Source organism: Aethalodelphis obliquidens, unplaced genomic scaffold, assembly GCF_003676395.1.
Source record: "Aethalodelphis obliquidens isolate GAN/ISIS:26980383/991018 unplaced genomic scaffold, ASM367639v1 scaffold7, whole genome shotgun sequence".
Lineage (NCBI taxonomy): Eukaryota > Metazoa > Chordata > Mammalia > Artiodactyla > Delphinidae > Aethalodelphis > Aethalodelphis obliquidens.
The window spans coordinates 20,284,882-20,312,842 of NW_020837951.1; the positions used below are offsets into that span (position 1 = coordinate 20,284,882).

At 45.0% G+C, this 27,961-nt stretch overlaps 1 protein-coding gene across 2 annotated transcripts in view; it reads right to left on the minus strand.

Annotated features, from left to right (window-relative positions):
* Positions 1–27,961, minus strand: part of RGS3 (regulator of G protein signaling 3) — a 162,238-nt gene that overhangs the window by 119,998 nt on the left and 14,279 nt on the right. Inside the window, exons 12-13 of one of the 2 annotated variants that reach the window (XM_027105131.1) lie at positions 27,114–27,193; positions 9,424–9,604 (exon numbers count right to left, since the gene is read on the minus strand). In XM_027105131.1, coding sequence (XP_026960932.1) covers positions 9,424–9,604; positions 27,114–27,193 — 261 coding nt within the window. Of the gene's footprint in view, positions 1–7,773; positions 7,924–9,423; positions 9,605–27,113; positions 27,194–27,961 lie in introns of those variants that run through there. The other variant, XM_027105133.1, reaches the window with a different exon arrangement.

The window sequence follows — 27,961 nt, forward strand, 5'->3', positions numbered from 1 at the left end:
TGCAGCATGTGGGATCTGTTGCAGCATGCGGACTTCTTAGTTGCGGCATGCGGGCTTCTTAGTTGCGGCATGCGAACTCTTAGTTGCGGCATGCATGTGGGATCTAGTTCCCCAACCAGGGATCAAACCCAGGTCTCTTGCATTGGGTGCATGGAGTCTTACTCACTGACCACCAGGGAAGTCCCCTGTTTTCATTATGTTTTACATTTTCATTATTTTTTTCTCTATCAAATGAAGTTTTCCAGCAGAACAAATCTAATAGGAAAAACACAAGAGAGGAAGCATGTATCTCTAAGCAAAGCATTTTGGAATCATTAAGACCTAGTTTGGGTCCTGGTTCCACCACTGATGATCCTTAATCACTACATCCTCAGTTTTCTCATCTGTACAATGGAAAGAATAATAATAATACAGCCCTAATGGAGCTGTTGTAAAAGTGGGAACTAATATATGTGAAGTACCTGGCAAATAGAAGGCATTCCCACTGAAATGACAATAGGAAGGGAGGAAAGAAGAAAAAGAAAAAAAACAAGTCAGAAAAATTAGAAAACATATGTAGGGGACTTCTATTCCTGGGATGACAGACGCACTGAGGAAATCTAGAAAAGCTAGACAAAATATTTAAAAGCAGCTTCTTGGAGATGTAACAAGATAGAGAGGAACTATGAAGCAGGATCTGGGGGGATGGAGGTCCATGCAATTAAGTTTACTGTTTTTCTGGGCTAATTTTCTCCTAGGGGTATTTACAAATTCCAGAGGTAACAAAGCCTGATAGCCTGAGCAGAGTTTCTGCCTGCCTCTTGGAGCTGGAGGAACAGGAGTTGGAGACCAGGGCCTGCCAAGAAGTGGGGTCCTTCTGCACCCCTACATTTTGGGTTGGAGCCCCAAAGGGTTGCTCCTTAGGAACAGAGTAAACCATGGTCAGACACAGTTCCTCAAGGGACTGCAGCTCACCTCAATCTGAGTCCCTAACATTGAATTAAGATTATCCCAGATGCTAGTGACCTCCAGCACCTGACAGAAACAAATAAAGATCTTTTTAAAGAAGATATCATCCCAGGTCTGCGTTAAGAAGAAAAAAATAACAAGTCTGTGTCTGCCGTTTGTAACAGACACAGCACACCTAAAATGTAAAGAAACAGAAAGATTGAAAGAAATAGGATGGAAAAAGATATGCCAAGCAATTATTAACCAAAAGAAGGCTGGGTATCTATGTCAATCTCAGGAAAAGTGGACTCTGTCTCCACTAGAAATGAAGAGAAGACTTCATAACAATAAAAAAAGACCAGAATAATAAGAGTTTCAACTCATCAGAAAGATAATGATTCTAAATTTGTATGTTCTTAATATTGCTTCAAAATATATAAAGGAAAAAAGTGACAGAACTATAATGAGAAATAGATAAATTTATAATCATAGTAGGAATTTTAACACACTTCTCTCAGTAACTGATGGGGGGGGGAGGAAATCAGCAAGGATATAGAATATATGAACAGCATAAGTAGTAAACTTCACCTAAACCTGACATATGCAAAGAACACTACACCCACCTACTTCAGATCTTTTCAAGTACACACAGAACATTTATAAAAGCCGAGCCATCAAAGGACTGAATGAATGCAGAGTACGTTCTCTGCATAAAGGTAAAATAAGGAACAAAAAAACTACTAAAACCCCCAGTATTTGGAAATTAAGAAATATAATTCCAAATAACCCATGGATTCATGAAGAAATTACTCAAAAATTAGAAAACATTTTGAACTGAATGATAAAGAAAAAACAATTTACATATCAAACATGAGGCTTCTGGGGCTTCCCTGGTGGCGCAGTGGTTGAGAGTCCGCCTGCCGATGCAGGGGACACGGGTTCGTGACCCGGTCCGGGAAGATCCCACGTGCCGTGGAGCTGCTGGGCCTGTGAGCCATGGCCGTTGAGCCTGCACGTCCGGAGCCTGTGCTCCACAACGGGAGAGGCCACAATGGTGAGAGGCCCACATACCGCAAAAAAAAAAAAAAACCAAAAAAACACATGAGGCTTCTGGATATTGGCAATCCAGAAGCCAATCCCCAGTTTAAGTTACACAGTATTTGCTTCACAATAAATCACTGAACTGCACATCATTTGGAGGGACACTTTTCTGTATGTGTGTTATATTTCATAATAAAAAGTGTTTTAAAAAAGAACAGAGAGAGCAGAACTGGAAAAGAAAACAAAGGGTTATCAACAGGCCAGACTGAGAATTTCTGAATGCTCCCAAGCAAATGGACTCCAAATGACAGGAAAGCCAATAAATGCTGAGGCCCCTGACCAGCAAATGACAAGCTTTTGAGAAATGGTTGGATGGGTTTCCCCATCGTCCTGGGCTCAGAGCAGCCGGGCGAGCCAGGGGCAGCTGGCAGGGACGGGACATGTCGCAGGCCTCAAGTTCAGGGCCTGACTTCACACTGCCCAACACATCATCCTGCCTGGCATCTGTTCCCAAGCTTCATTCTCACTACAGAAAATGGACTTTTTATCTCTGCGGCTTCTATAGAGGCAGAGAAAGGAGAGGGACAGGTCCCAGCTAATATTGTACTATCACAACAAACATAGAAAAACAAAGAAAATGCCCACCAAATTACGACATTCCTTAGTCTACTCTGCCTGCAGAACCACATCTTTCTGACTTCCTTCTAGCATCCAAGATTCCAGGCACTTTCTCTAGAGCTTACAGGCAGAGCCGCTACCCACAGCTTTCATTTGGGTATAACCGTTCTAAAGAGAGTTGGGTTGGTCACCGAATGGCCGCAGCTCCCTGCAGCCCTCAGAACGTGTCCAGCCTGCCTATCACCTCCTGGCTCAGACCCTGGAGGAAAGGCAAGCTGTTCTCTCCCATGACCACTCACCACATTCAGGCCCTGGACCAAATCCCAGGTAATTATCTGTTGCCTCAGGCAAACTAATAAGTTGGTATTCTTTCAAGAAGATATGCTTTAAATACTTATCAAACATTTTTATGAACTTGGGTTTATATTTTCTATATAAAATATTATGCCTAAATTCATATGGAAAATCAAGGAACCCAAGGTAGTCAAAACAATCTTGAAAAAGAAGAACAAAATTGAAGGACTCACACTTCCCAATTTCAAAACTTACTACAAAGCAGCCGTTTTCAAGACAGTGTGATACTGGCATAAGAAAAGACAAACAGATTAATGGAATAGAATTAAAAGTCCAGAAAGAAACTCATGTATGTATGGTCAATTAATTTTCAACATAGGTGCCAAGACCATCCAATGACGATATAATAGTATTTTCAATAAACGATGCCAGGACAACTGGATACCATATACACGTGAATGAAGTTGGATCCTTTCCTCACACGATACACAAAAATTAACTCAAAATGTTTTTTTAAAAATAAGCTTTTAACTCAAACTCAAAGACCTAAATCTAAGAGTCAAAACTATACAACTCTTTTTTTTTAATAAATTTATTTATTTTTGGCTGCATTGGGTCTTTGTTGCTGCACACGGGCTTTCTCTAGTTGTGGCAAGTGGGGGCTACTCTTCGTTGTGGTGCACAGACTTCTCATTGCTGTGGCTTCTCTTGTTGCGGAGCACAGGCTCTAGGTGTGCAGGCTGCAGTAGTTGTGCTGCGCGGGCTCAGTAGTTGTGGTTCGCGGGCTCTAGAGTACAGTCAGTAGTTGTGGTGCACGGGCTTAGTTGCTCCGCAGCATGTGGGATCTTCCCAGACCAGGGCTCGAACCTATGTCCCCTGCATTGGCAGGCAGACTCCTAACCACTGCGCCACCAGGGAAGCCCTCAAAACTATAAAACTCTAAGAAGAAAACATAGAGGTAAATTTCTGTGACCTTGGATATGATAGTAGATGCTGAGATTTGACACCAAAAGCACAGCAACAAAATTAAAAATGGATTAATTGGACTCCATCAAAATGAAAAAAATTTGAGCTTCATAGAACACTATCAAGAAAGTGGATCAAAAAACCCACAGATTGGGCTTCCCTGGTGGCGCAGTGGTTGAGAGTCCGCCTGCCGATGCAGGGGACACGGGTTTGTGCCCCGGTCCAGGAAGATCCCACATGCCGCGGAGCGGCTAGGCCCGTGAGCCATGGCTGCTGAGCCTGCGCGTCTGGAACCTGTGCTCCACAACGGGAGAGGCCACAACAGTGAGAGGCCCACGTACCAAAAAAAAAAAAAGTCAGATAATAGCAAGTGTTGGTGAGGTTGTGGAGAAAGCAAAACCCTCATGCCTTGCTGACAGAAATGCAAAATGGTGCAACCACTCTGGAAAAGAGTTTCGTAGTTTCTCAAATAGTTAAACATAGAGTTACCATTTGACCTAGTAATTCCACTCCTAGGTATATACCCAAGAGAACTGAAAACATTTGTCCACACAAAAACTTGTGTATCAGTGTTCATAGCTGAGCAATATTCATAATAGCCAAAAGACAGAAACAATGCAGATGTCCATCAATGAATTAATAAACAAAATGTGGTATATCCATACAATAGAATATTACTCAGCTGTAAAAATGAATGAAATACTGATATATGCTACAACATGGATGAACTTTGTAAACACTATGCTAACTGAAAGAAGCCAGTCACAAAAGGCCACCTATTATAGGATTCCATTTGTATGAAATGTCCAGAATAAGCAGGTATATAAGGACAGAAAGTAAATTAGTGATTGCTTAGAGTTAGGGGACAGAGGGGGTTGGGAATTGGGGGTAATAAACTAAAGGGTATAGTGTTTCTTTTTGAAGTGATAAAAATGGTCTAAAATTGACTGTGGTAATGGTTACACAACTCTGTGAATGTACTGAAAACCATTTAATTGTATACTTTAAATGAGTGAATTGTATGTATGTGAATTATATCTCAAAAAAGCTATTTTTTAAGTTAACAAATATACTAATAAAATTAAAATATATAATCCTGAAGGAAAAAAAACTTATGTGCACCTGTAATGGCTTCTTCAAATTATACCATTTCTCATAAATATAAAATCCCTCTGGAGTAGTTGGGTTCGAGCTCTAGTTTACTTACCCCCCTCCCTTGAAGCCAGGCCACCTCCTTAGAAGGCAACATAATGTATGGCCAACTAACGTTACTTGAAGGTGCCCCTTATTGGGGGACAAGAAGCTGTACTCATGCACACAAACACACACACACACACACACACACACAAATACATAAATCACGACATATTCCATACAGTATTCTCCCTGAAAAAAATTCTGGTCAAAACAATTTTGTTTCTTTTTAGTTCCAGAGATGCTGGAAATTTAGCTCCCTTTACCTATTTGTGCTCAGGGAACTACCAGTTAAGCAGCAGCTTCCTCTGGTTCCACCAGGGCAAAGCCCACTGCTGAAGGCCAGGGGCTACCTGCCATGTTGGGGAAAAGCCAGTGAACTGAGGAAAACTTAGCAAAGACCTTCATTTTAAGGGAGTCCAAGTTGGCTATCAAACTGAATAGTTGATAGCCAAAAACTGAATACTTGATAGCCAACTGACTCTGAATCCATAGCTTCCAAACCTGGCTCATCAACAAAATACTTCTGTGACTTCTTAAAATTACAGATTCTTTGACTGCACCCCAGACCTATTAAACCAGGATCTCTGGGATCTCCAGGTGCTTCTGATAACTAGCCACGTTTGAAAACTACTGGTAAAACTCTTCATTCCCAAGCAGAAAAGCAAAGATCACACAGTGTACAAAGAAATCAGCAGCCTGGAAGAGGGATGGCATTTGTCAAGGAAATAGAGCTAATGAAGGAAGCAGGAGAGAACTCTTCCAGTGTCAGTCCACGGAGAGATTTGAGAGGAGGCCGCATACGTGGAGCGGGAGGCTCCCCACCCCACCAGGTTCCTGCCCGCCCCAGTGCACACTCAGGTCACATCACACCCTGATACCCACCCAACACAGCCCTGAGGCCGTGGCTGGGCAGGTCATCCACTCCCTGCTGGGTTGGACCCTCCCCAACTTCCCAGATCTGGCAGGGAGATTAACTCAGTACAAGAATATGGGCTGATACAAGGAAATAGTCACATCATACCAGTAAGGAAAAGAAACGGGTTACAAAGCTGTACATACAGCAGAATCTCAATTTTGTTAAAATTAGGCACACACAAATACACACACACACACACACACACACACACACACAGAGAGAGAGAGAGAGAAATAAGTCTGGAAGGATATAAACCATGTTAACAATGGCCTCCTCTGGGGAGTCAGATTACAGGTGATTTTCACTTTCTTCTTTTCACTAAGTTTTCAACAATGAATACATCTTACCGTGATAATAAGGAGAAAAAACAGTGAAACGTTTTTTACTTTTTAATCAGGACACGGCTAAGGTAACAAGGCCTCACAGCTCTCCGCCACTCTTTCCTGACCACTCCAGTACCACCAGCTCAGAGCATCCCAGGAACCTCTCCTATCTGGTAGAATGCCACATCCTCGTGGGGATAACAGGATTGCCTCCACCGGTTGGGAGGATTAAATGAGATGATGCAGGGAAAGCACCTGGCACACGGCATGGCACGTGATAAACATGCAACAAACGGTGTTGAGTTAATTACTCTTGTTACCCTCTACCAACTGGACCCGTGAATTCCAGGATGCCAGACCACAGGCCATTTCTAGGGGCCAAGCCACTGCTTTTCCATTACTCCCTCTGCCCCTAGAGAAGAAGGCAGGTTGTGAAGAGCCAAGCGTGCTGATAGAGGTAAGCCCGAGAGTAGGAGAGCCGGAACCCCAAGGAGGGCACAACTCCTTAGGTGCTCTGTCTTTGAAATGTGGGCAAAGTCCACTTATGTTGCAGTAACTGCCCCAACTTTCATGAGGAAAATTGTATAAAAGGTTTTTTTTAATGTGCTGTACACGTCATCTCAGAAGGCTTGAGCTCAGGTACCAACTCTGCAGCTGGCTCACTGGGAGACCTTCCTCTCGGGATCTCAAGTCTTCAGAGAGGAGACATAACTCCCTGCCCACAGAGAGTTGCAGAACCAGTGAGGAAACAAGGGCTAGGAAGAGCTGTATCCTAGGACACAGCTATTTATCTTACTGTGGGGACTTGGAAGGCCAGGTTTGCCCAGACCATTGGGGCAGCTGCTGCCCAGCTATTATTTGGGGGAACCCACTCCTGCTATCTAGGGGCTTGGAAGCAGGAGCCTACTGCCCAATTCTTTCCGCCTCAAGCCCCCAGGGCAGCCCTGGGACCCTGCTGAGAGCGCAGTAGCTCCTGGAGGGGAGAATTCTCCCATCTCTGCTGCAGGTCAGGCATCCACCGGAGCCGTGGCGCTGCAGCTGCTCCAAGGTGAGCCCACAGGAAGCCAAGGCCATTGGGGCTGACCCAGCACCTGTCCTGTCCCTGAGCCAAAGGGAAGAGGACTGAGGAGGTCTGGAGATGCAGTAACAAGACCTTGACTTAACCCTGAGCTGCTTGTTAATGGGAAGCTCAGTGGTGGCAAACCCCATCCCTGAAAGATTAACTGGGGCACGACTGTTCCAGCCAAGTGAGGCACAACCAACTGCACTCGGCACCAGTGGCCGGGCAGCAGGTGGGGCCCAGCGGCTTGAGCGGCCTGAGCTGCCTGAGCCTGTGCCCTGAGCCCCTCCTGCGCGACCACGGCAGGCAGATGTCCCCAAACAGAAGGATGGCTGCTCCCTGCCTCGCCTGCCACCACGAGGGGGTTGCCCTCTCTGGGCGCTGCGGGCAGGGTGAAGCAGTCCCTGGCGGCAGCCGCCGCGGGCACTTACCAAAAGTGGTGAGGTAGAAGGACAAGCCCGGGTGGGCGCGCCGGCTCCCGAGGGAGACGCGGTGCAGGGAGCGCTCCATGGCAATGGCCCCGCTCCCGCCGGGCCGGGGTGCCTGTAACTCGAGGCGTCTGTGTTGCTCCCAGTAACCGAGGCAGCAGGTTCACCGCCCCCGCGCCAGTGTCTAGGCGGCGGGCGCGGGAGGCCGGCTTCAGCGCGCGTTTGAACCTGCGGGCGCGCCAGGCCCTGATTGGCCCGCGCCGGTTTGAATGCGGAGATTTCCACCTGACCGAGCCGCCACCGGCCGAGGGGAGGAGGCGCCCGCGGCCCATCTGCTGCCGGGACGGCGGTCCTCCCAGTGGAGCCGGCAGGATGGGCGGCCCCACAGAGGCTCGGGGCTCGGGGGCCACTCTGGGCTGCAGGTGCCAGCCCCATACCAGGCCCGCAGCTCCTGGCGCGCCCACTCGGCGGGCTTGGCCTGCTCGCCCAGCTGCCCCAGGCCAGCAGTTAGCTAGGTTTGCAACATGCTTTGAAGCTCAGACCTGTACTCACCAGACCCAAGCAAGGGCAGGGGAGCACCCTCCTGGCCCAAAGCGGTGGGGTTTGGGAAAACGTTCTCCACCCTTGGACCTCCGCCCCCCACCAGCTGCAGGGCCCTTCCCTGACCCTGGCCCATCTCTCTCTTGAGCCCTCTCTTGGATGAGAGCAGCCTGGCACAGGTCCAGACCAGAGCAGCTTCCTGCCCTCATGGCCCCCCATGGGCAGCCTGGTGCCATGAGACAGGAGCACAGGCCCCCAGCTCCTGAGGGACAGAAATGCACAGTATAGTATGTGGAGGGGGCAGGCACTTTCAATCTCCAGAGCTCGTTGCGAGGAAGCAGAGCTGGAAGGAAGGTCAGCCCCTGCGCTGCTTTGTCGGCAAACATTCATGGGATGCCTCCCGGGAGCAGTTTCAAAGACATCTGCTCTGCAACTCTCTGTTGCTGCCGGGGAAAGCTGCTGGTCTTATGTAAATCTAAAAACGGGAAGTGTAGGCAGTTGCCAAATGGATATCTGTGGCTCAGTGATCCACTCAAGACAAGGTTGGGGGATGCAAGAAAGGAAGTGGGGAGAAAAGTTATATGTATGGAGTACCAGGTGCCAGTGGCTGAGCTGGGCAATTTACACACATCTTCTCATTTAATCTTCACAGTAACCCTAAGAAGTATTAGCCCCAATTTACCAGGGATAAACCTGGTAAATCTCACACAGAGAGGGCAGGTGACTTTTCCAAGGTGGGCAGGGCTGGAATTTGGACCCAGGCCTGGTCTGCCCCAAAGGCCATCCTCCTCCTGTTCTTCCTTGGCCTCCACTCCTGCCCCATGGCCAATGGCAGGTGGAGGGAGCAGACCTGCCTTCTTGAGGCAGGTAAGGAAACTAGATGCCACAGGGCCAGCTTGCCACCAGAGGGGAACAGAACCCGGAAAAGGAGCCCAGAAATCAACAAAGTAGTGGTCAAGTGCAAATGAGTCACATAAAGGCCAGTGGGTTGTTCAAATCCTGGCGCATTGTGAAGCCCTGCTCTGCAGTTCCCCCACCCCAACTCCTTGAGCACTGCCCTTAGCAGGGGCAAGCCTGCTCCCTTGGCCCCAGCCCAGTGACAGACAGACTTACCTGCACCCTGGACTTGAGCGGGCCTGATCCTTCTCCTGGCTGGGGAAGTCTGAGTCCAGGCATCCTTTCTGGGCAGGGAAGTATCCCGGCTCTGCCACTCCATCCAGCCAAGGAAAACAGGCAACCTCAGGCTCAAGCCACAGGATTCAGACAGGACACGGAGGCTGGAAGTGCTGTAGACCTGCGGGACCAAGATGGGAACATGAGTTAGGCATGGCCTGAGGATGCCCCCTGAAAGGGGGGTCCACCCCAGTAGGAATTAGAAAGGATGATGTTCAGGAGTCTGAGCAAAGGGAGGCCCACAAAGGGAAAAGTGATGTGCCCAAGGTGACAGTGGCCCCTTCACAGCTCAGGGACCACTGTAGCACCTGCACCAAGGGAGACCGCCTTGGACTCAGGAAGCTGTGAGCAACCGGCAGATACACATTCAGGAGGGTAGAAGCCAGCAGGAGAGCTGGGTAGACTTGCATTATCTGTATGTGGCCTGGGGCAGAAAAGACTGAGGCCCGCACTTGGCACTTCACCCCTACTCGGGACAAAGGTCCTGCTGCCTTGCAGGTTCCCTCCTGACTCCTCCTGCCCCATCAGTTGGGGACCCCAGTGCCACTCTGATAGTGATCTGACTCCAGTGGTGGCACCACCTCCACCGCCCTCACCACCAACATTAAGGCCCCTTTACTTAGTGGAGCACTAGAAGCTTCCTGCTCTTAAAGGGGCAGGTCACTCTTTTCTCAGGACGGGGAGGACAGAAGTGAGCGGGAGCCTGGGCAGTGGCACTGCAGGAGACACTGGCCCCATTAACCCACACTACTGTTTACAGCAGACATCCAGAAAGGGTTGAGGTTTATGGCCCTGCTTTCTCCAAAAAGACAAGGGAGTTTGAGGACCACGCCTGGCTTTCTGACATGCCCTGAACACTCTAGCTCCCCTGGTCATGGGCCTCAGTATCCCTCTAACACTCACACACACTCCACACATACATAAACAAACTACACATACAATATTAACACTACACACACTCTGCACACACACCCACACATACCGTAACACTTCCCACATACATTCACGAATACACCAGATACACAAACATACCATATACATACAGCCCACACACAAATAAACACACCACATACACACCTCACATATATATACAATCACACCCCACAGATTTTCATGCATCCTATGCACATACACAAGCACACAGACACACACACACAGACATACACACACACCAAAAAAACCCCACTTAAATGCACTATATACATACAGCACATCCACATACAAAGATTGACTGATTATATTTTTTAAGACTGACTCTGTTTCAAGAAGAATAAGGACTACTTGTGTTTGGAGGCAAGGGACTAAAGAGGTTTATTTGGGTGCATTTTTACATTAGCTATCAAAGAACCTTCGTGCCTTTAAGATATCATCTGGCCCAATATCCAAAACAATTTTGAAAAATAATAATAAAGGCGACTAGGACTACCAGATGTTAAACAGTCTTATAATAATGTAGAAAGAAGATAAACAGATCAATGGAACAGAATAGAAAGTTCAGGGGAAATATGATTTTACTTAGAAAACAAGACAATGTTCAAAATTCTTTAAACTAAAGTCATTTCAAAGAGAAATGGAACAGCCAATTGAGATGAAAATTTTAAAAGGAAATAATAAGGTTAAAGTTGAAATTTATTTTTAAGAAACAGACTTCAACAATAAAACCATAGCCTGGTTCTTTGAAAAGACCAATAAAACAGAACTCTGGCAAAACAAAGAAAACTATAAATAAACAAGTTTAGGAAAGAGAAAGATAGCCAAGATACAAAGGTAATTCTTTAAATTATGAGAGAAAACCATTGCAACTTTATTTATAAATTTGAAAATCTGGGGGGAAATTGGTGCTTTTCTAGAAAGTATTAATTACTAAAATTGATACAAGAGTTTGAAATTTTTAATAGATCACTAACCATAGACAAAATACAAAAGGAAATAAAAAATCTATCTGACAAAATTACAGAAGACTCAGTTTTAGAGGACAATTCTATTAGACCTTCAAGAAACAGATAATGCCTATGTAATTTAAAACTGTTTCAGAACTAGAAAAAAAAAAAATTGGAAGATTTGTCAGTACTGGACACAAGGCTAGGCAAAGACAAAAACCAGATAAGGTTAGCACCAGAAAACTATAGACCAAAGGTCAAAGATAAAAATAAGAGTAGAAGTTAATGAGATAGAAAACATAGATAAAAGAAGACCTATTAAAAATGTGACAAAAACTAGGCCCACATTCCCCCAGTTTTGCCCCATTCCTTTTTTAAAAGAAAAGCTAGAAATGTCTAAATTTTAATATGACATCTCCCAATTTTTTAATATTGACTATTCATTCAAATTTTTGAAAAACATTATGTAGGCCAAATAAAATATATCTCTGCCCTATAACTAGTTTGAAATCTCTGCTAGACCAATCTGATTTATGAATATAGACACAAACCTCCTAAATATTAGCAAATCAGATCCAGCAGTATATTCATGATACATTCAAATGGTATATATTCCAGGAATGCAAAGACGGCTCAGATTTCATGAACATATTAGTGCAGCGGTTGGCAACGCTGCCTACAGGCCAATCTGGCCAGCCACTTACTTTTGTACAGCAAGTAAGCTAAGAGTGGATTTTACAGCTTTTAATGGTTGAAAAAAAATTTTTTTTTAATTAAAAAAAATGGTATTTCTATGGTCATAAAAAATTTTTAAATTAAAAAATGAATGCAAAATATTTACAAAATATATGGCAAATATGTATATATGTACAAAGAAGTCTTACAAATCAGTAAGAAAAAATAAATGTACCAAAGAACATGAATAATCATTGCACAAGAGAGGAAATGTAATTGACTAATACATAAAATACTAGCAACCAGAAAAAGAAAAAAATCATCCCACCATTTGCCTTCAGGAAGTTCAAGCATTTGTATTTACAGACGAGACAACTAAATTTTTCAGAGTTGTTAAATGAATCAGGTTGCTAAGGTAGTAAATAAACAGTGGAGAAATAAGAATCCAGCCAAAGAACCACTATAGAATGTCATCTTTCACACTAATCTTCAACTAGTAGTACTAAGACCTCCATGGCTTCTAACACATTAAAATTCAATTCAACAGATGTTTACTAAGCCAAGCACCCATGCTGTGCTGAGCCTTACACTGAACGCTGAGCATAAGAAGTGAACAAGACGGAGCTTACAATCTGGTGGAAGACTGGATGAGTGTTACAATGGAGGAAACATGGCAACCTGCAGAAACACAGATTAGTATCTCACTTAGCCTGGGGATCTGGGCCAACCAAGATGAGAATGGAAGTCAGAGAAGACTTCTCAAAGAAAGTGACCTGAAGGATGATTTAGCCAAGCCCATGAGGTGAAGGAAGGGGGTTATAGGCAAAAAGAACAAAACATGCAAAGGCCAGATAATGAGAGAAGCTTATACATTTGAGGAATGGAACAATGGGACACATGCAGGGAGGGAGGAATATGCAAGAAGGGCTTCACATATTATTAAAAGGAGCTTGGGCTTTATCCTAAATGTAGGGCAGTCGTTGAAAGATTTTGAGCTATCCCAAAAGGTTTTGTGTTTTAGAAAGATCACTCTGGCTAGAGTATTAAAAAATGGATTGGGGGGACTTCCTTTGTGGCGCAGTGGTTAAGAATCCTCCCGCCCTGCCGCCTCGGAGTGGAGACTGCAGAAGCAGCAGAGCTCCTAGCGCCTCCCCGTCTTCCTCAGCTGCCTCCTCCTGAGCCGGAGAGGCCTGTTCCCAGCTCTGCCTGCTGAGTGAAGAAGTAGGCTTGACTGCATTGCCGCTGTATAAAGCATGTGGTCTTAATAGTGTGTGGACAGCTGACGAAGTTAATCCTTTTTTGTAATACTTTCTATGTGACGTTTCTCTTCCCTTTAGAAACACTGCACTTTTTAACTCTAGGCATGATCTCTTCTGCGTTGACTGGACTTTGTAGGGGTGGGGGAGGATCAAGAGGAAGTGGACAGCCAGAGACCCTGAAGGGGCCGCTTCCATGACTGCGTTATGCAGAAGTCATAACAAATGCTGGTGTCTTTAGCTCCAAATGTGGCAGGAAATGGGGTGGGGGGGTCAGGGGGGAATCGGGAAGCTCACGGGGCGGGATCCATAAAGAGCAGTGTGGAGGTATACAGCCTGAGCCTGACTCCACGCCACTGGATAATTTATGTTGTCAAACTGCTGTTCTTAGGAGGCATTCAGAATGTCACAGAGGCCAGACCTATGGCCTCCGGGACCCCTGGGCCGGTAGGGCATCTTGGAAGAACAGTGCTTGGTTTGATACCTGCAGCAGAGGAGAGGAAAGCCCAGAGATGTAGTGTGAGGAGGGGACCCATCGTGTCCCAGTACATCCGGGACTAACTTTCTGAGCCCCCTATCCAAAGCTGGCTTTATTTCCGTTAACGCTGGTGCTCCCGCATCTCATGAGTACATCCTGTGTGTCTGGCCTCTCCTCTCTGCATTTCATTGTCACACACACACACACACCCCCGATGCCCCCTCCCCGCCCCGGATATGGGGAAGGTCAGCAGTGAAAGGGTTAAGCAGCAAGCTTTGGTTCATGGTTTTAATTACTTGGTAAAGTAAATTAGGCAATGCCAAAGGCTGTGGGTTTTGTCCTCGGAGAAAATGTGGGCCTTACAAGATGGGAGAGTAAATTTTGGAGGGCTTTATTTATTTATTTATTTATTTATTTATTTATTTATTTATGGCTGTGTTGAGTCTTCATTGCTGCGTGCAGGCTTTCTCTAGTTGCGTTGAGCAGGGGCTGCTCTTCATACCGATGTGCGGGCTTCTCACTGCAGTGGCTTCTTTTATTGTCGAGCACGGGCTCTAGGCCCATGGGCTTCAGTAGTAGTGGCTTGCAGGCTCTAGAGCACAGGCTCAGTAGTTGTGGCATACAGGCTTAGTTGCTCCGCAGTACGTGGGATCTTCCTGGACACAGCTCACGGGCCCAGCCGCTCCACGGCATGTGGGATCTTCCCAGACCAGGGCATGAACCCATGTCCCCTGCATCGGCAGGCGGACTCTCAACCACTGCGCCACCAGGGAAGCCCCAGCAGGCGGATTCTTAACCATTGCGCCACCAGGGAACCTGGAGGGCTTTATTGAAGAAATAAAAGACATCTTTTGTATCTTTAAAAAAAAAAAAACAAAGGAAGCCAGCTGCCAATGCAAGGGACACAGGTTCGAGCCCTGGTCTGGGAAGATCCCACATGCCGCGGAGCAACTAAGCCCATGCGCCTCAACTACTGAGCCTGCGCTCTAGAGCTCACGAGCCACAACTACTGAGCCTGAGTGCCACAACTACAGAGCCCGCATGCCACAACTACTGAAGCCTGAGCACCTAGAACCCATGCTCCAAAACAAAAGAAGTCACCGCGATAAGAAGCCCGCACACCACAACGAAGAGTAGCCCCCGCTCGCCACAACTAGAGAAAGCCCGCATGCAGCAACAAAGACCGAACACAGCCAAAAATAAATAATAAATAAATAATTTTTTTAAAAAAATGGATTGGGAAGGTGGAGGGGTGGCATGAGGGTTGGAATCCAAAAGTGCTGTTAGGTGAAGTTTTTACCAGTGGCCCAGGTTAAAAAATACACTAGTGTAGTAGCAGTAGGGATGGAAAAAGGTAGAATCAACAGGACTTGGTGGTTGATTGGAAGGTAAAAGGCAAGAAATCCTGGCTTGAGAAATTAGCTATTCAGAAGTGACCTTTACAGAGATGGAGAACATGAGAGGAAGGGCTGGACTGAGGGGAGACTTGATGAGCTCACCTCTGAGCCTGCTAAGGTTGAGTTATTTACTTGCTGTCCAACTGAATATGTCAAGTGAACTGTTGAATACACTGGACATAAGTACAGGAAAAAATACTTAGGCTAAAATATAGATTTAGGAATTCCCAGTGAAGCCATGGCATGGATAAAAGATACCAAATAGAATGTTTAATGTGAGAAGAAGGCTCAGGAAAGAACCAAGAAGAATACCAACAGAAAAGACAGGTAGAGGAAGAAAGGCTACAAAGGGAGAAGGAAAGCCAGGCAATGTATTAAGAAAGAGACAATAGTCAACAATCTCAAACACTGTCGAGAGGTCAAGGAGGTTAATGACTGAGAAGTGTCCATTGGATTTAGCAACAAGACAATCATTATTGACCTTCCATCCCAGAATAAAATGCTGGGAGGCAACAGCTCCACATGAATGAAACTGTACCAAATTCGCTCCAAAAGGAAAAATACCCTGGGCTCAAAGCCAGAGAATATTCTTGGGTCAGGTTTTTTTCTTGTCCTAAATTTAACCAGCTGGAATGTTTTGTTAAGTGGTATTTTTTTCACCCTTGAACTGAAGGATTTGCCTTTTAAAAGTATGTCTGCAATTAATCTTCAAGGTAAAACACAGTATCTTGGGTTAGTGGTTCTCTACAGGAGCAGGTGCTGGTTGCTGTAAATACCACTGAGAAACTTCAATTTGCCTCAGCTATAGAAGCCTTTGGTGACCTAAATACACAAATAGCGTCTAAGTGGGAACCAAGAAAAAAAAAAAACTCAAGATTTCAAGTAAGCTGAGAGATATTGTTTCAAAATAGAAGAGAACAAAACCTTCACTGCCAGAGGAACGTGAAATAGTTAGTTGAGTCCAATGATAAGGGCCAAAGACTTGACAGAAAAGCAGAGTCACCTGTCTCTTCTAGAATGGCTCAGTTTCCTTGTAGTTATGTTGGAAGCCCTTTTAGCCTCTTCAATAAGCACCCGTTTTCCTGACCTGATAACAAGCAGCTTGGCTTGGCATAGTCAAGGGCTCCAGAGGCCCTCAAAAAGTTTTCCAAACTTAAAAAACAATATAGGGGCTTCCCTGGTGGCGCAGTGGTTGAGAGTCCGCCTGCCGATGCAGGGGACACGGGTTCGTGCCCCGGTCTGGGAAGATCCCACATGCCGCAGAGCGGCTAGGCCCGTTAGCCATGGCCGCTGAGCCTGCGCGTCCGGAGCCTGTGCTCCGCAACGGGAGAGGCCACAACAGTGAGAGGCCCGCGTATCAAAAAAAAAAAAAAAAAAAAAAAAAAAACAATATAAACTTCTGCCTCCTGCCAAGATGGAGTAACATCTTGGGACTGGACCAATCCAGGGACTGGATTTTCCCTCTCACCTGAAACAACTAAAAGACTGGACAAAATATATGAATCAACAGTTTTCAAGATACTGGACATCAAGCAACAAAGGGCGGTGATCCCTGGGAAACAAAACCAGCAAGGTGAGCCGTACGACTGCTGCAGCTCCTTGCCTGGAGAGACCAACTCCAAGTCCTCAAGGCAGCTAGAGTTCACAGGATAGAGCATCAGAGAGGAAAGAGCTGCACAGAGAGCTTCAAAGATCTGCAGAGGGTCTCCCTTCAAATCTTCAACTAAGTGCTAATGAGCTCATAGGTGTCAGGAAAGTACCTTGAGGCTGGGGAAGGAACCACCAAAAAGAACTAGTGGGAATAATCTTTCCCAGGCTCTCACAGGACCAGGATTAGCTCTTATTCTCATCAGCCAGAGTGGAAAGACCTTCTAATTCATGGGGCATTGGGTAGGTACTCAGAAGGGTTTTACCCCAGTTGTGGGGAATAATTAGCCCTAGACTAAATGATGCTCTGTTCTCATCTAAAAAACCCTAAAAGCAAGACCCAAAAAGATCAAAAGCTTTCTAAGTAACCAGTGACAAAGAGAAAAATCTTGAAAGCAGCAAAAAACCACATTATGTACAGAGAAACAAAGAAAAGAATGACATTGGACTTACCCAAAATATGTACCTGAAGACAGTGAAGCAACAACTTTAAAGAAAAAAACTGTCAACCTAGAATTCTATACCCAGCAAAAACATCTTTTAAAAATGAAGGCGAAAATAAAGATTTTCTCAGACTTACAAAAGCTGATTGAATTCATCATCGACAAACCTGCACTACAAGAGGTGCTAAAGTCTTTCAGGCAGGAGGAAAACAATATCATATGGAAAGCTTGATCTACAAAAGGAATGAAGAGAACACCAGAAATGGTAACTATATGGGCACATATAAAAGAGGGTTTTTTCCTATTATTTAATTCTCTTTAAAAGAACACTATAGATGGACCTAGAGACTGTCATACAGAGTGAAGTAAGTCAGAAAGAGAAAAACAAATACCGTATGCTAACACATATATATGGAATCTAAAAAAAAAAAAAAAGGTTCTGAAGAACCTGGGGCAGGACAGGAATAAAGACACAGACGTAGAGAATGGACTTGAGGACACGGGGAGGGGGAAGGGTAAGCTGGGACGAAGCGAGAGAGTGGCATTGACATATATATACTACCAAATGTAGAACAGGTAGCTAGTGGGAAGCAGCCACATAGCACAGGGAGATCAGCTCGGTGCTTTGTGTCCACCTAGAGCGGTGGGATAGGGAGGGTGGGAGGGAGGAGATATGGGGGTATATGTACAGCTGATTCAATTTGTTATACAGCAGAAACTAACACACCATTGTAAAGCAATTATACTCCAACAAAGATGTTTAAAAAAGTAAATAAAGTGAATCAAAACCGTTACTGTTCTCATGCTGCAAAAAATAAAGAATTTTTTAAAAATTAAAAATTAAAAAAATAAAAGAACACTATAACTAGGATAATAAATGATTAAAACTAAAAAAAACACCCAGAGGGCTTCCCTGGTAGCACAGTGGTTAAGAATCCATCTGCCAATGCAGGGGACAAGGGTTCGAGCCCTGGTCCAGGAAGATCCCATATGCCGCGGAGCAACTGGGCCCATGCACCACAGCTACTGAGTCTGCACTCTAGAGCCCACATGCCACAACTACTGAGCCCACGCTCCTAGAGCCTGTGCTCCACAACGAGAGGCCACGGCAATGAGAAGCCCGCGCACCGCAACAAAGAGTAGCCCCGCTCGGCGCAACGAGAGAAAGCCTGCACACAGCAATGAAGACCCAATGCAGCCAAAAATAAAATTAAATTAAATTTAAAAAAACACCCAGAGCTCCCTGCATCCTGGAATAAATTGTTACATGTTGCCTTGTCTAAATTCTGATGAGGTAACTGCAAGAAGCAAACTCCAGGGAAGCTATTAGCAACTTAGCTTTTGCAGTCAGGTGGGAATGTGGATTCTACTTATGGGAGAAAATAATATGGATGTATTTAGTATAAAATGCAACAACCACAGCTGAGATCTGTGGCTCAGATGGATGACACTCAAGCTTGAATATAAAGCTTATGTAGACCAAAGCCTTTTTCTGGATCAATGTAATGTGATGATGAACTGTCTTCCAGTGGACAGTAGCAGATCATACAGGGACAGAGGTCATGGCATCTAGAGATCCCAAACATTCTCCAAGAGAATTTCCTTGGGAACTAGGGAATATATCTAGGTTGGTTTTACTGGAACTGTAACTGAGAGCAGTGGCATGTATTCCTTTTGCTTCCAGATTCTTACCAATCACCTTGGACGGCTTTTTCTGCTCCCACCACTTACTGAAACTGTTCACTCAGAGGTCATCACTGACTTCCATATTCTGAATATCATTTGCCTCTTCTCAGTCCTCATCCCCCTTGCCTTAGTTTTCCTCCCACTTCTCTGAAAATTCCTCTATTTTATGGCTCTTCCTGCCTCCTAGTGAAAGTATGCTACCCAGTTGTGCCCTTCAGTCTCCCTCCTTCCTCAATATTCTCCCCCTCTGAGATCTCATCCACTCCTACTTTAACTCTCAGCTACCTGTTCTGATGATGACTCCTGGATCGCTCTGCAACGCCAGGGCCCAGGGCCACCTCTGCTTTGACACACGAACCAAAAATCTCCTTCCTCTCTGCACCCACCCTCCCCCCAACAGCTCACCTAGACTGTAGCCCTAATTGTCTGCTTTCGTATCTTTCTACCCAGCTAACTGTGAACAATTCTAATGCAGCGACTGAGATGTGTCTTCTTAGTAGCTGCTACTGCCCAGCCTAGTCTGGCACACATTTTAAAAAGGCAAATCTTGCCAGGGAATTCAGATCTAAATTGGCATATAAAGTATAGACTGTGAATAGTCAAAATTACCCTCAAATAAGCCTTTAGTCACCCATAAAATGCACATTGTATTGTGAATCAAAAGGGGAACAGAAAATTCACCTTCTCTGTCTTGCATTCCCTCCGGGATGTATTTTCACTGAGTGCAGAGCCAGAACAGCCCCCACCAGCTGCATGATAGTCTGTCACTCCCTCACACTTGTGCTCCATGTTTGAGCCCCGCACACTGACTGAATTTCTGTAAGTGAAAAGCATAGATAGCCAGGACTCCACTGAAAGGTTTGATGAATGAATTCCTTTATCTTCCCTTAAACTGGTTCTTCCTTTTAACTTCACAATTTCTGATGACAGCACCTCACTGTCAGGCTGAAAATTCAACTCGTCCCTCTCCCTCACTCTTTCTTTCCACTTTCCAGCTTCTTAATTCTTCCTCTGCACAACTTCCCTTTGTCTCCATTCTTACTGCCACATACATGATCCAGGCCCTGGTCACCTCCCATCTTGACTTCTATGACAGCCTCCTATGACACAGAGCTGGTCTCTCTCCAATTCTTGTTTCACTGCCATTAGATTAACATTTTCTAAAGCACTAATTTAGTTCTATCACTCCTCTGTGCAAAAGCCATCAGTGTTATCAGATAGAGTCCACTCTCTCCAGGCTGGCATTCAAGGCCCTAAACTATCTAGTCACAAGTTATCTCCAGTCCTACATTCCACTCTTCCCAGACAGGAACGCTACACCCCTTGCCTATCCCCCAAACTTTTCCCACTTCCCTCTACCTAAAGGCCACCTCCACAAACATCTCCACTTGCCAAAACTTAATTCAGCCTCAGATGGGAGTACCCAAAGTACCCCTTCCTTCTTACCCCTATAGCTCCTTCTTTGTACCACTCAGCTCACACTGCTACATTAAATGTACCCCAGTGGAGGAGATATGTCACTGTGTTTTTTATTCATTCACTCATTCAGCATATGTTATTGAGCATTTACAATGTGCCAGGCAGTCAACCCGGTGGTAAAGATACGCAGTGAAGACAGATGCCAGTCATAGAACTGAGAGTCTGGCAGTGGAGGGTGGCAACGGATGAGCTGTGAGGAAAGGGTATGAGAGGAAAGGGGAAAGAGCGGATCCTCACCACGACAGTGCTCAGAAAAAGCTCCCCAAAATAATAACACACAAGCTGAGATCTAAAGAATGAGTAGAAAGTCGCCAGGCAGAGGGAGGAAGAAAAGAATTTGATAGGTTAAAGGAAGAGTATGGGGGAAGAAAAAGTCTGAAGGTAAGAGAGGACAGGGCTTAATAAAAGAACCAAAAGAAAAAATCTGACTGTAGCGCACAGAAGGAGGTGAGAGTTGAGGGAATTGGGGCTACCGAAAACAAGTAGGGCCCAACCAGGTCACAGCCCTATCTTGTAAGGCTCGTAAAACAAGCAAAAGAGGTTGGGTTTGACCCTGAGGGCAAGGAAGAGTTTTTTTGTTTGGTAGGTTTTTTTTTTATTATTTTATTTATTTATTTATTTTTGGCTGCTTTGGGTCCTCTTGCTGCACGCAGGCTTTCTCTAGTTGTGGCGAGCGGGGGATACTCTTTGTTGCAGTGCGTGGGCTTCTCATTGTGGTGTCTTCTCTTGTTGCGGAGCATAGGCTCTAGGTGCGTGGGCTTCAGTAGTTGTGGCACGCAGGCTCAGTAGTTGTGGTGCATGGGCTTAGTTGCTCCACAGCATGTAGGATCTTCCCGGACAAGGGATTGAATCCATGTCCCCTGCATTGGCAGGCGGATTCTTAACAACTGTGCCACCAGGGAAGTCCCCAAGGGAGAGTTTTAAGGAAAGGAGTAACATGACCATATTTGCACATTGGAAAGACGGGAGAATGAATGGGAGCAGGGGTTGATGCAGTGACCCAGATGAAAGAAGATGGAGGCCTGGACTAGGGTAAGAGCAGAAGGAACAGAGAGGAGCATAAATTTGGATTCTATAGCTAATAGGATTTGGTGATTCCCTGAACTCAAAGGGGCCATGATAGGAAAAGGTCAGAGATGATCACATAGCCTAGACCATTGCTTTGCACATAATAGGTGCTCAATTAATATTTGTGGACTGAATGAATGAACAATAAATAAATTACTGAATGAACAACTGTACCAATGAATGAGAGGCAGAGAAGAGTAAGTTATTTTTGGAGATCCTTTCCAAGGCAGAGCCATCATTAGAAGTAATACAGATGCAAGAAAAAAATCCAAATTTGTTGGTTTACACCCTCCCTATATTAAGCAGGGGAAATCTCATCAAGATAAATTTAGGAGACACAAAGCAATATAAGCGCCTCAGATAGCCTTTGATGCTTCTACCTGCCCAAATGCTGCCTCCCTGAGTCTCTGCCCAGCTGATGATCTGTCAGGACCATCAATAGTCCCCAACTTCCCCAAATCCTAGGCCTCTGTGCATGTTCCAGAATTTTCCACACTCTTGAAATTGTTCTTCTAATGAGAATCTAAATTGTTCAAAGGCTGATTCATTCATTCATTCATTCATTTACTGAGTGCCTACTACATGCTGGAGCTATAAGTTGGGGCTATAAGCATGACACAACAGACACAGCCCAATCCCTCCAGGAGCTTCCAGTCCCCTTGAGCACTTAAATTAGATCACTTATGTAAAGGGTGAAATGTAGCTTTTCCTCCATTTACTCACAAAGAAGTCTCTTTGGCTGTGTATACAGACGCTCTCAGAAACGACCAGAGGCCTCCAGTCTTAGAAGAATATCATTTTCATAATGTAATATCACCACCTAGTGGTCTCAAACAACTTTACCATTTGCTCCAGTGAAACTTCTAGCTATATTCCTATGAATGACTCCCCACCATCTCTCCAGAACATTTCCTTTCTCTATCAAGATAATCTAGGGGTTGATCCTCTAACATATAATAAGTACTTAATATTTTTAAAATAAATGTATAAACAGAAGAGCAAATTAATTTCATACCTTAGTACCTTATAGCAATTGAAAATTTATAATTTTTTTCTCCCACATTCTTCTGGATTCCAAAGAACCTCTAATCGTTTTCATCTAAAAGCAAGAGGCATTTCTGTCCTTAATTTAGCGAGCAATTCCTTTAGGCACATTTGAATACACTGATTTTTTTAAGGGTCACTGCCACGGTGAATGAAAACCCTGACTCCCTCCCTCCAAAGGGAGCTTTCTGTGATCCAAAAACAATGAAGAACAGAGTCTGTTACCCCAGATGTCAGGACCAATAGCAAAACAAAAGACAGCTGGCTCTGCAAGGATGAGAGTGTGGGCACAGAATGTCTGAAGATGCTTTCACTGACTCTGCTTCTGCACACAGGTCAAACTGGGCCAGGTGTCATTGGGAAGTATGCTCAGAAAACCAAGGCGAGCAAATAAAGTGGCCTATCCCTAGTAGAGATCACACAGAAAGTAGAAAATAAAAACAACAACAACAACAAAACAGAATCTAGTTTCTTAGGAACAAAAGTCTCGCCAGACAGTACTCAAACAGACCAAGTCTTAAGTCCTCCTGTCTGCTCAAGTGCGTAGAGCAGATCTCCAAGCGATTCTGGCTGGAGCCTCCTGGCTATTAGGCCTCGATTCTCCTGACTCCTATGGCCCAGATGGTGGGGAAACGGCAGTTAGCAACAGTTACCTGGCTCCTTCTCTCTCAGAACATTGGGAGGCTGAAACAAAGGGTTCATGAGGGCTCCTCCCCATCAGTCGATTCTTTTCTACAGGGCCTCATCCTTCCTTTCAGATTAAGATTGTCAGCTGTGCACAAAGAGAGGGAATCAGAGAGGCATCAGAACACAGTGGAAGAGACAAGGACTCAGGCTCTAAGCCCAACCCCCTTCACTTGCTGGCCTTTGATTTCTGGCAAATTACTTAACCTCTCCGGCAAGGCCACCAGGTACTGTTGTGCAGTGGACCAACACTAGGGGTGTTGGTGTTGCTCAAATTGTAATCACCGTAGATTTGCATGTTCATTGAAATAATTTTTAGCAGGTAGTAGTAAAGTGTCTTAAAGGGTCCCTTTTTTCTAATTCACCCAAAGGCTCCAAAGGGGCTATCATCAGCCCTTTATTCTGAGCCTGAGTTTCTTAAACTATAAAACAGAGACAATCCACACCTACCTACAGAGAACCAATAAAAATAGTGGGTATAAAGTGCCTTGAAAACTGTAACGTGATATGTAGATGATATTTCCCTAAATTCTGTTTATGATTATCCAAATTTGAGGGACTGGCATAACAAAGATGAAACAAGTTTCAGCCTACAATATTTTTTCTCTCTTTGAAAATAGAAGCAAAGGCCAGTATTCAGATAGCAAATATCTTCTCACTCAAAATATGTCATGATTCAAAAGGTAACTCTGGGGCTTCTCTGGTGGCGCAGTGGTTGAGAGTCTGCCTGCCGATGCAGGGGACGCGGGTTCGTGCCCCGGTGCGGGAGGATCCCACGTGCCGCGGAGCAGCTGGGCCCGTGAGCCATGGCCGCTGAGCCTGCGCGTCCGGAGCCTGTGCTCCGCAACGGGAGAGGCCACAACAGTGAGAGGCCCACGTACCGCAAAAAACAAACAAAAAAAACCAGGTAACTCTGTACTAATCATCACAACTTAAACGAATGTTCCAATTTCTGAGAGTAAATTTACTATAGTTAGACCTTCTCTAAGTCTTCAGATAAAATGAGCAAATTAAAGCTAAGCCCTGCCCATCCTCAACCCCACTAGTGACCATTGGAAATCCGGTTTGCTCAGAAGGACAGGTCTAAGTTAGCCCACAGGAGTCATTGTGCAATGTAGTGTACATTTGAGAAATAATTATTTTCAGAAAAACAGCCTATATAATGCCTCTTGGATTCCTTTCATCATGAAGATTCAGCCAAATATGGTTCAGTCTACTAACACAAATGATGTCATATAATTTTGATTTGGCTTGGAAAAGATGAAGAATGGACAGGCAGCAGTTTTAGCTTTTCTAATTTGGTCTGTTTTGAGACAATGTTAAAAAAAGGTAGAACATTTAATCTGCCTTTCTTGTATGAACTGTACTTAGGGTAACCAATAATTGATGAGGGGTAAGTTCCTCTTTACAAAAAGTTCACAGGCCCAGTCCAGAATTCCACTTCTTGCCTCACAGTGCAAGGAGCTCCACAAACGGCTCTCCAGTGAAACTAATGAAAATTATTTTAATTTATTTAAGTCTCTGGAAATGGCTCTAAGTGCACACAACAAATGAAGAAACACTTGTTCAAGAAAATCTACAAAACCTCAGTAAGAACTGCAAGAGTCTACGGTATGTGACCCTAGGCCCACTCCCCCGTCCTTTCCCCCCACTTCAGTGGGACAACTCGACTCCAGACTGCTGCGCCCAAGGATGCAGGGCTCCCTCACTTCCTAGTTCCAAGTCAGAGGGCTACTTTCCAGGAGGAACAGAATGTCATCATTTCTCATCCTGCCCCTAGCTACCTGTCGCTGAGACTAAGTTCTGTGAGTACAACCCATAGGCGGAGTCTCTCTTCTTCCACCCAGACCCTAACTGTGGGAGGGAAGCTCTACCTTGGGTAGAGCTGCTGAGAATACTGGGGCCCCAACTGCCCTTACCTCAACTCATGGGGCATGGAGCCCAGGCTTTTATTACCCAAATCTAAGGCCACAACAGCGAGAGGCCCACGTATCGCAAAAAAAAAAAAAAAAAAAGGTAACTCTGTACTAATCATCACGACTTAAATCCTGAGTTTCCTTATATTATTCTCTTTTACGTAATTTTGAAATTTTTCTGTACTAAAAAGTTTAAGGACAAAAACATTTTTAGAAATCCTTCCAAAAACCAAGTACAAGCAACCCTGAGACTCTGAAATTCTGCGTCTTTATGAACATCACTGAAATTTTCCCATAGACTCAGTACTTAGGAACTGGATCCTTAGACTCTTTTAGGTTAATATGAGTCCTCTACCACACAAAGAATACTACACATACCACACAGCACAATGAATGTTATTTGATAATGATGCAGATGCCATCCTCAAAATAAACCATTTCCAGGGAATAAGAGGAAAAGCAACACAGCAGGGGTTCCCACAGGCCAAATTCATCTTCCTGTAACTAGAAACTTTTCAGTTTCAGAGAGAAGATAAAAGTGACCCAGAAACAGAGAAATGAGTCTTTTGATAAGCAGCAGTTGTATTTAATCACTAAAATTATCCTGGCCCTAATGGAAGAGAAAGAGTCTAAGTTAGAAAGGGGTGGGGCTTTCTCCCTCGCTTATTTTAGAAGCAAGTAGAAGTGAATGAAGCAAACAGAATCCCTAAGGTCAGACCCCGGTAGAGGCTCCAGGAAGTAGAAGTCCCCTCTCCTTCCTGCCCTTATGTCCAAGGTCACTGTCCTCAGGAATCCAAGCATCCTGCTCTGGAATAAGGCTGCCCCATGATGCCTTCCGCCTATGCCTCCAGAGACTCTTCACTCTGTGCCCCAGAGGGTTGGTTCTCCTCATCCTCTTCATCAGTGTCCCGAAGAATCCTCAGCAGTTTGAGCTCAGGGTTCCAGCTGTTCTAGAAGTACTGTTTGGGGTCCTCTCTTGGGCTTCCAGCAAAATCTCCATCTGAGTCCTGATGTCCTTGTTAGTGCATTCTATTGTGGATAATTCAGGACCTAAAAAAAGACCCAGCCATTAATTGCACCTGTAGCCTTCTCCCAACTAACTGTGAAAAATCAAGAGACAAAGGAAGGGCTGGAATGTCTTTAGGACCCTTCTGAACCATCCTGGTCAGCACAGGTTCAGCTCTCCCTGTCCTCAGTCACTTACTAAGGTTCCTCCACCCTAGTATCTTACTCTGCCTACCAGGGAAGGAATCCAGGTTTTCTTAGTGCAGTCCATCTGTGGTCTCTCTGTGGAATCCTGAAATTCATACGTGTAAGGAAACTTGAATCAGGACTTTAGGAAACAAAGGGCTTTTCTAAAAGATGCTTTTCTTGGAGAAATTAATATCTAAGACAGAACAAAATGCCACCTCCTGAGACTGAAGAGAGAAGCTCGTGCCACGCATTCTTTGACCTCCAGGGTGACCAGATGAAGCCAGAACCCAGTTTCCCCCATTTCCAGCTGTCAGCTAAGGGTAGATTGCCTCCAAAGGTGGATTCCAAGAATTCCTCCCGTTCCTGCACGCACATGCTGTTCTTTCCATCAAGAGATGGAGTTGATTTCCTCTCCTCTTGAATCTGGACTAGATTTGTGATTTTTGTGACAAATAAAATGTGGCAGAAGTGATACTGCTCCAGTTCCAGGCCCATCCCTAGGAAAGTGCTTTCATGAGATTACTATGCTGTCAAGAAGCCCAAACTAGCCACATGGAGAGGCCTCATAGAAGAGAACTAAGACAGTTTGGCCAAGAGCCCCAACCCAGCCTCCAGCTGAATGCCGCTGCATGAGTGACCTTAAGCAAGACCAGAAAAACTGTCCAGTCAACCCACAGAACCATGAGAAATAGCAAACCAATATGGTTCTGCTTTGGGGTGGTTTGTTATACAGTGACAGACAACTGAAACAGCCCTAGCAGAATGGCCCTCAGACACTCTCACCTGTTTCGAAGTGGGGCCTTCTATCTTCATCTGCTGCTGCTGTTTTTTGTCACTTTCCCGACCTGGTAGAGTTCTGTGACCTAGTGACCACAAAATCAATGCAATTCTCTTCTTATTGGTATTTCATATCCCATTGTTGGACTTCTAGTTGATCCCTAGTCTACAGGTGACTCCCCATCCAGGACAATACAGAAGCTTAGAGGCAGGTAAAAGGGAGTTAAGCCCTCTGAGTTCTATGTGTGATTCTGTTGACCTGGGACTGTGACCACACCTATTACAGGATTAGCGATTAAGATAAAGTCTGTATTGAAATATCCAGGATTCCTCCATGAAACCTAAGGGGCAGGTGCCTATACATCATAGTAGCAAAAGAACCTCTAAGTCTACCTTTTCAGTCTATGAATACTGCTCTTACTTTCTTGTGCCATCCCTATGTACCTATATTGGCTTCTGAAAATGAACATCCTCCCTCCAAAAAAAACTCTAGATCTATGATTCTTTTGTATCAGATGTTTCCCCAACTAGTCCCTAAATGCACTTATTCTTTCCTTTCTCAGTTTCCCTTGCTTTAAATGAACATCTTCCAATCTGCCAGCAGAGGTATGATGGTAAAGGGAACGCTAATCAAGGACCTCCCTTGCTCGGCACTTGTGTTGGCTCCCTAACAGCACTAGCCCTCACCTTAGCCACACACTGGAAGCACTGGGGCATTCTAAAAACCACCGAGGCCTGGATACTAACACCAGAAACTCTGATTTGACAGGTCTGGGGTGCAGCCTGGGTTTTAGGTTTTTAAAAGCTCCTCAATTGATTTCAGGGCACCGTTAAGGTAGAGCATCACCAACGAC